At 41.1% G+C, this 9,393-nt stretch overlaps 1 protein-coding gene across 3 annotated transcripts; it reads right to left on the bottom strand.

Moving 5' to 3' along the window:
* Positions 1 to 5,843: 5,843 nt before the first annotated feature.
* LOC128339728 (uncharacterized) lies at positions 5,844 to 9,384 on the bottom strand. 3 transcript variants are annotated; one of them, XM_053284090.1, is made up of 2 exons: positions 8,737 to 9,384; positions 5,844 to 6,833 (listed from the first exon to the last, which is right to left on the bottom strand). In XM_053284090.1, the coding sequence occupies exons 1-2, from the start codon at positions 8,755 to 8,757 to the stop codon at positions 6,243 to 6,245; spliced, it is 612 nt and encodes a 203-aa protein (XP_053140065.1). In that variant the 5' UTR covers positions 8,758 to 9,384; the 3' UTR covers positions 5,844 to 6,242. The 3 variants fall into 3 exon arrangements, with proteins under 3 accessions (XP_053140065.1, XP_053140067.1, XP_053140066.1); XM_053284092.1 differs by having other exon boundaries at positions 5,844 to 6,872; positions 8,428 to 9,382; XM_053284091.1 differs by having other exon boundaries at positions 8,428 to 9,373.
* Positions 9,385 to 9,393: the final 9 nt, after the last annotated feature.

Genomic DNA, 9,393 nt, shown 5'->3' with positions numbered 1-9,393 from the left:
CCCCATCTATGGAATATGCCCCCCCCCACCTCCTGAGATGTTTGCCTGGCAACTTACTTGTATTATTTTATGTGCCAGGTGAAAGCCTCCCTCTTCCTGCAAGCTTTTAATTTGTAATGCCTGCTCTGAATCAGCTTACTTACTGTCTTAATTGTTTTACAATTTTATGCTTATTTTTGTTCTTATCGTTTGGGTCTTGTTTTTAATATTCTTTTTGTACTTTGAGGACACTGGTCAGTTAAACAGTATGTAAATATAATGGATAACCTGGTTTGTGTAATTTGTTTTAGTTTCATGTGGAAATAAATTTAAAAGGTGTTTTTTTTTCCATTTTAACACTTCCTTCATTAAAATTATTTGCCAACTTATTTCTATCCATTTCCCAGTTGCTAGCTGTATCCTGAGTACTAGCCCCTCTCTAGAGCTGCAATCCTGCATATAGTTAAGCATTTAAATTCCATGCACATGAATAGGATTGTAAGCAGCTATAGAAATCAATTTCATTCATTTTGTGCAAACTGCATTTAACTTCCTATTATCAACGTTTATCTTTATTTTATCTATTTTTCAAATTTGTATAACACCCCAAACTTTCGTCTCTGGGCGAAATCTTGTCAATAAGGTGCTGAGGAGTCTAAGCTCTTTCTTTGCCTCACTAAAATATTATTTGAGTCCTGCAGTTAACAGTTACTCAAGTTCTTTAAACAAAAAATGCCTTGCTTTCCTTCACTCACTTCCTGGCCAACTGCTTTTGTTAGAGTTAACTAAATATAAACAAAGCACTGATGTCCTGTTCTGCTAACTGCAACCAATCTTTAGACTCTTCAAGATAGTTATTTGACTCCAATGCCTTGGTATATAGTTTGTTTATTTCAAAATTTATAGGCCACTCTTTGGCAAAAGGCCTCAAAGAGGCATACTATAATAATGTGGGTTTTAAAAAAATTACTGGTGAGTACAGTAAAATATTGGTAACCTGCAGCCTTCTCACAGAATTGATGCAATAAGAATTGCAAAGCACATTTTACAGTGAAAAGTGCTTCAGAAACATCTTAATTGATCATAATTAAATGGCTGGTAACATTGACTGACATTCTAATGCTGTGTGCATGATTCAAAGAACAGCACGCACACAGTGCTAGCCCCCATGCTAGACTCTGCAACTCCGGAAGTGTGAGCACACTTGCACAAGAGCACATCTATTCTGGAACTTTTCCCATGCTCTGGAAGCACACTGTTACAGTGAAAACTTCGTCCTGGCCCTCAGTGTTTCTGCTGTAAGAGCTTGGAGACACACTGAGGTTGCCAGAACCTAGGGGTATACTCATGGGTCAAATGGGCCGTAACCCATAGTTTGGCTTTAAAAAAGCCAACCCTGCCAACCCGATGGCAGCAGTAGGGAGGGTGATTGGGAAGCAGGCTTGGATTTACCTTCCCCCCAAATGATCCGTGGAATTACTGAGCTGCACGGCTCACACACCCACAAAAGTGTCCTGGAAGCCAGGAAAATTAGCCTCCAGATATGCCCCACTGCAATACACAATGAACGTGGTGCATTGGGTGAATCCCTCATGAGTCAGGTGCTCTAGTCATAAACAAAGGGTCCCTGGCCAACATCCAGACTAAGCTTCCTCTGACATGCCATGGCTTTCCACTGTGCAAGGAGGTGGTTTTTGATTATCTCCCCTTTCCTCTGCAGCTGTCTGTGCCTTCCCACTATGGTCGCCTTCAGACATAACGCTAAACCAGAAGCAACCATACCGGAGGTTCAAGATTGTGGTCATCCAAATGCGTGAATCTGCACTTCCGTCACCAAACTGCGGGTCGGTTTTAGCCCCCAACCCTTCGGTTCCCATTAAGTTTCCCCACCAAAACCTTGGGTCCAAAAGCAGCATTGTGTCATCCAAATTTTGCCACTGTTGCCAACTGGAGTTGAGGGTAGGAAGCTCCTCCCTCCCTCCTACTGAAAGCAACCTTCCTTCATGCATAGCAGGAAGCCTGCACAGCCAGTGCCTCCCCACTCTGCAGTCCCCCAGACTGCAGATCTGGATCACCTGGGAATGTGTGGGGGGAATGGAGGCAAACTGCCAGTCTGTTGGACCTGCGGTTTGCAATGTCAGAAGGCAGCCATTATCTCCCCGATGAAAAACCCTGATGCATCAGCAAAGGGTTGATCTGGATGTTGGCCACTGTGCATTTGTTAGTGGTGGTTCACATGGTCCAGTCTCATGACACACTGGTAGCATCTGTAAATAAGAAATAACTGGGTGGAGGGAGCAGGCAAATGATGTGTTTACTCCTTGGGGACCAGCAACACTAACATGAGCATGTTATTTGCCTGAACCATCAGGTTACTTTTTTGACAGATGTTACAAGTGCAAATTTGGAGCAGACCTTGTAGAAATGGCTCATACCAGTAACCAGAGCCCTCGAGCTGGACCAGTTCGATGTCGAACCGGCTCGAAGTCGAGCAGGTTCACACATCCCTAAAAAGCAGCATGAATGATGAGGGGTTAAGATTGGCGTTATAAACAAGTTGGTGAGGAAACAAATATCTACCTCCAAAGTGCAAGTCTTCAGTGCCAGATGAACTGCCCTGTTCAGGGTACTAAAAGAACTTACTGATGTATTCTCAGAATAACTATCTATCATCTCTGAGAAATCCTGAAAAGCAGGTGAGGTGCCGCAAGCCTGGAAACTAGCTGATGGATTTGGGAAACTGTAGGCCAGTTTGACCAACCTGAATACCAGGGAAGATACTAGAACAGTACTGATTATTGATCTGGATCGCATCTTGATCGCAATGCAGTGATTAGTGGGAGCCAGCACCATAGTCAGCGCCCCACTTACTAAAAATTAAAAGTTATATCACCTTTACTTATTTTTACTTGGTTAAAAGGTTCCTCGTTCTATTCTTATTATTTATATGTGGCAAGGGAATGTGAGAAGAAATGTAAGATTTGATTCTGAATGAAGTGGTTGATAATATGGTCTGGAACCCACTTTGTGTACAAGCACTTCCCATGGAGACATTTGTTTACATCCAGCAAGTCCAGACTTGCCATAAACATCCAGAAACTGCTTAATAGCTTTGTGGTTTCTTCAAAGAGCATAATGAACACAGGTGTGAATGTTTGGATAATTTAATCCAGCTCAAGCTATCCTATGTGGTACTCTTCAGCTTTTGTTTCAGAAAGTCAGTTTTTGCAAAACCCCACATTTTTTGCTAATTATGTATCTTGTATACACCAGCAGTTTCACATTGGCCACCACTTACACACTGTTGTGAATTTGTCAGTTTCCCTAAAGTCTTTTGCTACCAATGTACTGATAATTTTATTACATTTCCTGAATCAGTTACTGGGTAGACTAAAGTTGTGCACCTTAAGAATATTACAATAATAATCACAGTACCTGTTCAACTTGTCTAATAAAGTAATGCAACAGAAAAATCCACAGGATACTTGGATTGCCATTTGTATTTCCCTCTATGTTGGTATGTACAGGTATGAAAATGCTGATATTTTGGTCATTTTTTATTTGCTGGCTCCTTGTAGAATATTCCTCTTTATTTTTGCTTCTAGTTAGTCTTCTGTGCTCAAATTACAAAGCCCCTGCTAATTTCTCCCCAGCCTAAGTTCAGTCACACAGATACCATGTATCTGGCTGAATGCTTCCATGCAATCTTTGTTCCACATTTGAAGCCATTTGAAACCAGCCATTTAGAAATCTCATGTTTCTCCAAGTCAATCACTTGTGGAAAATTAGTATTTTATATATAGGATGATCCGCCATCTCTATTCTGAAGAAGGACAGCAGCCCCAGGAGACTGGTGCCACCTGCACATCATAGCAGGAAAGGCTGATTCTTTTATTAATGCTCTGGTATTAGCTGTTTCTACAAGGTCTGCTTCAAATTTGCATTTGTAACATGTCAAAAAAGTAACCTGATCGTTCAGGCAAATAACACGCTACTTCTCATGTCAGTTTTGCTGGTCTCCAAGGAGTAAACACATCATTTGCCCATCCCCCATAGTTCTTTCCTATTTACAGATGCTACCAGTGTGTCATGCGGCTGAACCATGTGAATCACCACTGACAAATGAATAGGACTTAAGAATGCTTCTTAAATGGCACCTATCTCATTGGAAAAAACATTCAAATTAGCATACTTTATCTTCAGGATTACTGGTATTTTGATCTATATCATGTTCCTTGACTTGATATTATTTGTTTTTGAATTCTTCCCTGCAAAATGTAACCTTCAAAACACTGATTCAGTGGAGATAACCTGAAAAATAAATCTTGCTGATCTCTATGAATGAGATATTCAAATATATACTTGAGGTATGTGCTCAACCATAGAGTTGAGATAAAAAATGCTCCTGCCCATGCATCTGAAGAAAGAATTTTCTGAAAGAACGGTTTAGCATTTGCATTCTTATCCCTTGCCTGTACTGCTTAGATTGTTATATTTGTTCAGTAACCTTCCGAACACTCTTGTCAGATATGAAAGAAAATGCATTGTGTGGGCCAGTCAGCTGATGAAAACTGAGTGTCTTTCAAGAACCATTCACAAAATAGGATCCTCAAGAGCTTTCAGGCCAGAAATACCATCTGTACAGTACAGTGAAATGCACAGGGATTTCAGAACCTGGACAGAGCTTGGCCGTATTGTTTTACCTAGCACCATCCCTCGAGACATTCCATTGCCCTGACTCCATTAATAACCAGACAGACAGCAAGGCTCTAGGTGCTGCTGTTCTCTCTCAAGATTTCTGTACCAAACCTGGCATCCTAACACCTTTTTGCTTATTAATGAAAGCAGTAAGCACACAGTTGGTTCTATTAGCATAAATTTCTTACAATACATACACAAGTTTCAGTGGGCCATAAACAAAATTCATGCAGTACTTGCATTTGATCTCATTTAAAAGAATCATATGAAATAGAAAGGGACCTAGTTTCTATAACTGTTATATAGACGAGGGAATGTTGGCATCTTTGAAACACAATAATGTAATAAAAACTTGTTGAAATTACTTTTTCTACGCACCTACTGAATGTCCAGGAGACAGCACACTGTTGTACTTGAACACTTAGTTACTATCTCAGATTATAATAGAAAGGCAAGGAGCTATAGCTCCTGATGTTTTATCCAGATTAATTTTCCTGACACAGAGATTAATCACTGTTTTGTCAAAAGACCATACTGTAGGGCTGGCAGTTGCTACAAAATGATTTGCTGAATGTGTACAGAGCAGGGAGTGGGATCTTGCCTGCAGGCCTTGCTCCTGACATGCATTCAGCAGAATGTCTGAAAGAGTCCACATGCAGAGGCTCTGTACATCAGCTATCCTGGTCTTGCCTGCTCCCCACTCTATGTGTATTCTGTAAGCCTCCTCAAAGTCTGCAGTCCTTCTGTAACAACTTAATAGCAGCGTTTCTTTCTAATTGTGGATATAGTATGAGGAATAGCTTCCCAATCTATGCATTGTGGTGAAAAATGTAATCATGAAAGAATATGCCTTTTCCAACACAGAGAATAATTAACAAACAAACAAAAAGTAACAGAAAACAGCCATGAAAGAGCAGAAGTTGAAGCTGAAAGCACACTGGGCATTCTAATGCTGAGATCAAACAGGTCTGGCCCTTTAAAATGGCTGGCTGAGAGACAGCCTGAGAACCGTTATCTAAGCTGTGTTTAAGTTCTTCATGGTGACAGTAGGCTATGCGTAATAAATAAATGCTGGATATTTTAGCTTACACAGCAGGTAAGTGCAGGGACAAACTCCAAAGGAGTAACTATGTTGATTTGTTGAAGAAAAAAAACAAATCCTGTAGTGCCTTAAAACTCAACTTTATTAAAGCATGATACTTAGTAGGCAATAGTGTAATTTATTAGCAATATATGATTATGTAGATTCTAGCCTATCCAAGTTCATGAACAATATATTTGTCAAGTGTGTAAAATGTACCTCAAAACTCTGACATTTGAAGGCAAGCAACAAAAGAACCTTGATCAAATATTCAAAACATAGTTAGGTATAGACAATTGTCATGTGACATAAAATAAGGTCATGTGAATTATGTAAACGAGGACAAATATTATTTCTTTTTGAAACACCCTTCCATAGGAGCTGACAAGCTTCTGAATGATAAAGAATCTTTCATCAGGCAGAACTATAACACCACAAGCCTAAAACAGACGTCCTTACTTTCAACAGGCAGGGGAAACACATGCTAAGTCTGATTCACACAACTGTGTATATATCTGGCAAAAGCACTCACCCTAACAATGAGGAAAATTTCATGATCCTCTTTCTGAAAGTTGTTGTTTTCTTCTAAATTGTTGCTGCTTGGAAACCTGAATGTAACTGGAAAGTTTTTTGAAGTGCCCTGGATCTTCTTTAGACTGAAATCATTCAAAGACAGTTCTTTATTTTCAAATGCCATCCCCTCGGAACTTTCATTGCTCAGTCTTGGGCTCAACAGCTGTATTTGCTTGTGTTGCTGGTCTTCTGGAGTATCTTGCCGGTCTGGAGTTTCATGATGAGAAGAATCAGTCTCTTCCCCACCATCATATTCAGGCTGAAAGGTCAGAGAGTTGGTGTGGCTATTTTCTGGGCTCTCCTGACATTCCATGTCCACAGTGTCATACACCATGGGAGAAGGGAACACTAGGTTTTCGCTGACTTGATCATAAATTTGTTCAACTTCTGCATCCTCCAAATTTGGAATTTCATAGAGTGTAGCATTTTCTATATTTTCATATACATTGCTGAAATCCCCATTTTCCATGCTGAACAGCAAATTGTTCTGCTTCTCTGTCCTCTGGGGATTGAAATTAAGGTGACAATGGTGACAGAAACACTGTTTAAGAGTAAACGGAGCTTGTGGTATGCTTTTTGAATGCCCTGTTACACAGGGCAGCCTTCCAACAATCATTTACAGAGAGTCTTAAATCAACAAACCATAGTTCCTCTGAAGAATGGCTCCCTTTTAACCCTTGCACAATTCAAAGTATCGGCACATGTTCCTCTGTAATTTCAAATGTTGTATTTTTAAAACATTTACTGGGAGTTTTTATCACTCCCAGTAAACTGAGGACACTGCCAGCAGCACAGATTCATAACTATCACAGAAAATGTTGCTGAAATATTTTGAAGAGGACTTGGAGCTGTCTTTTAGTAGTAGTTCTCACTGTGCTGATTTCAGGGTAGATTGACTAAAATTAAGGCAATTTTAATAGTTTGTGTAAAATAAGTGTCCAACTTTCTAATATGTATATTTTCCCCTGGAGCATGTATACTAATTAACTGCTATAACAATTAATATTCACATGCTTGTCACTTAATAAAGCCTTCACAGTACCCTGGAGCAAAATCTACCCTTCTGTAGTGTTCTAATTTTTTTAATCTGTGTGCGGAATAAGTTTTGTTCTGGGCGGCAGTATCAAGGCAGTGTATGCACACATGCATTCAGAGTGGGGCCTTCCTGATTCAACCTGAGCGGGATCTAATATTAACTGAGCGGACATCAGAAAATGTGTGAGTGTGTGCACACCTTAGCGGGAACAGTGCTTCTGTAGCTTCAGCTCATTAAGCTCTAGTTCTGCCTTCTCAGGTAGTATAGAACTACCTGAGAAGTGACAGTCCATTAAGTATTTGATGAGTGCTATCATTTCCTCCCTCAGCTTTCTCCTCTCCTGACTGAACACACCCAGTGCCTTCAATCTTTTCCTCATATGGTTTATTTTCCAGACACCTGGGAATCTTCAATACCCTCCTCTGAACCCATTCCAATTTGCCTACAGCCTACGAGCACTGTAGCACTCAGATGATACAGTACTCCAGATTATGCTTGACTACTATGGAATGAATTGAAACTATTATGCCCTGGAAATGACGACTATGAAATTACATTAGTTTTTTGCAACTCTATCATACTGCTGATTAATGTTTAGCTTGTGATTGGCTGAATCCCAAGCTCCTACTGATCTTGGTTAGTAATTTTACGATAAACATTTTTGACACTAGGGCAAGCCTACCTAGGTCCAGGGAGACATATATCGTATTTATCCAAATAGAAGATGACTCAAAATTTAAGACAACCCCCTTTAAAATACGTTATATTGGTATTTAACTAAAAGGATGAAGACTCTGAATTTTAAACCCCCACCCCTATTTTTAACAACAAAGAACTTGGAAAAAAACTAGTCTTGGATTCAGGTAAATATGGTATCTGTCATGAAATCGATTATCTACATTGGTAACTGGTGGAGTTTTTCTTCAAAAGAGGCATCCTCCTCCTAAACATTCTAGTTGTCATGTTCTATGTTGTCTCCATCCCCTATAATACTTTTTGTGGGGGTTGGCATGATGACAGAGTATTCCGAGCATGGGTGTGCTATATTTAATAGAATTACCTTTATTTCCAGTCTCTTTCTCAACAACTCCTACCACTGAACTCAGCTTTTCTCACAACCCACCAAAACTAAGCAGATTTTTTCAGTGACACCGGAGGTTCCTACTATGACTCCAGGATCTCATTCCCAGGTGTTTGCAGCAAATTCAGACTCCATTGGTGCATATGGCTACGATTCTCCCACCCCACGCCCTTTCCACGTAACTTACGCTGAATGTCATCAGCCATACAGCTGCTCAGTCTAGAGAGGCCCTTTTGGAACTAATTCAATCCGTTTAGGATTTCCTCATCCTGAAATATTTAGTGTCACCTGTAAGTGTAGCTCCTTCATCGTTCATCCCTGACTCCAGGTCATTTACGAACATGTTAAAGACCAGCAGTGTCAATGGAGAACTTCAAGGTTTCATGTCCCTCCATTATGAAGGGACGTTTTATCTACTCCTTCTGTTTTAAGTATTAGAAGAAGCCCTCATCTCCCCCCCCCCCCCGTGGCTACTAAGTTTGCTTAGAAGCTTTTGGCGTCTTTGCCTTCTCTTGTCGAAATCTTTTTAAACCTCACTGGATATCTTCACTTTCTCGCTCTCAGACCAGAGTAATGCAGCGCCCTCTGCCGTGGGACCCAAAGCCACACCTCTTGGACCTTAGGCCGGCCCCGAGGGCCGCAGCTATTTTCGGTGACCAGCTGTTTCCTGCGCTCGCCCTCTCACATGAACAACACACACCACCACCACCACCTCCCCGGCCCCGACATAACTCCCCCCAGCAACCGCTCTTCAAGAGCTGCCTCCGCCTCGCCTTGCGGAGCCCAGCCCGGCCTCGCCCGCTCTCTCAACAAGCCCGCAGCCCTGAGCTACACTTTCTACCAACACCTGTACATCCCCACCGGCTGGCTGACTGGCTGCCTGTCAACAATACAGCCCTGGAGGCCAATGGGAATCCAAGAGAGGGACGCCCTGGCCAATCAGGG

Source organism: Hemicordylus capensis, chromosome 1 (assembly GCF_027244095.1).
Source record: "Hemicordylus capensis ecotype Gifberg chromosome 1, rHemCap1.1.pri, whole genome shotgun sequence".
NCBI classification, from domain to species: Eukaryota; Metazoa; Chordata; class Lepidosauria; order Squamata; family Cordylidae; genus Hemicordylus; species Hemicordylus capensis.
Note: the sequence above shows the minus strand (reverse complement) of the source record. Positions and strands in the feature narration are given on the sequence as shown.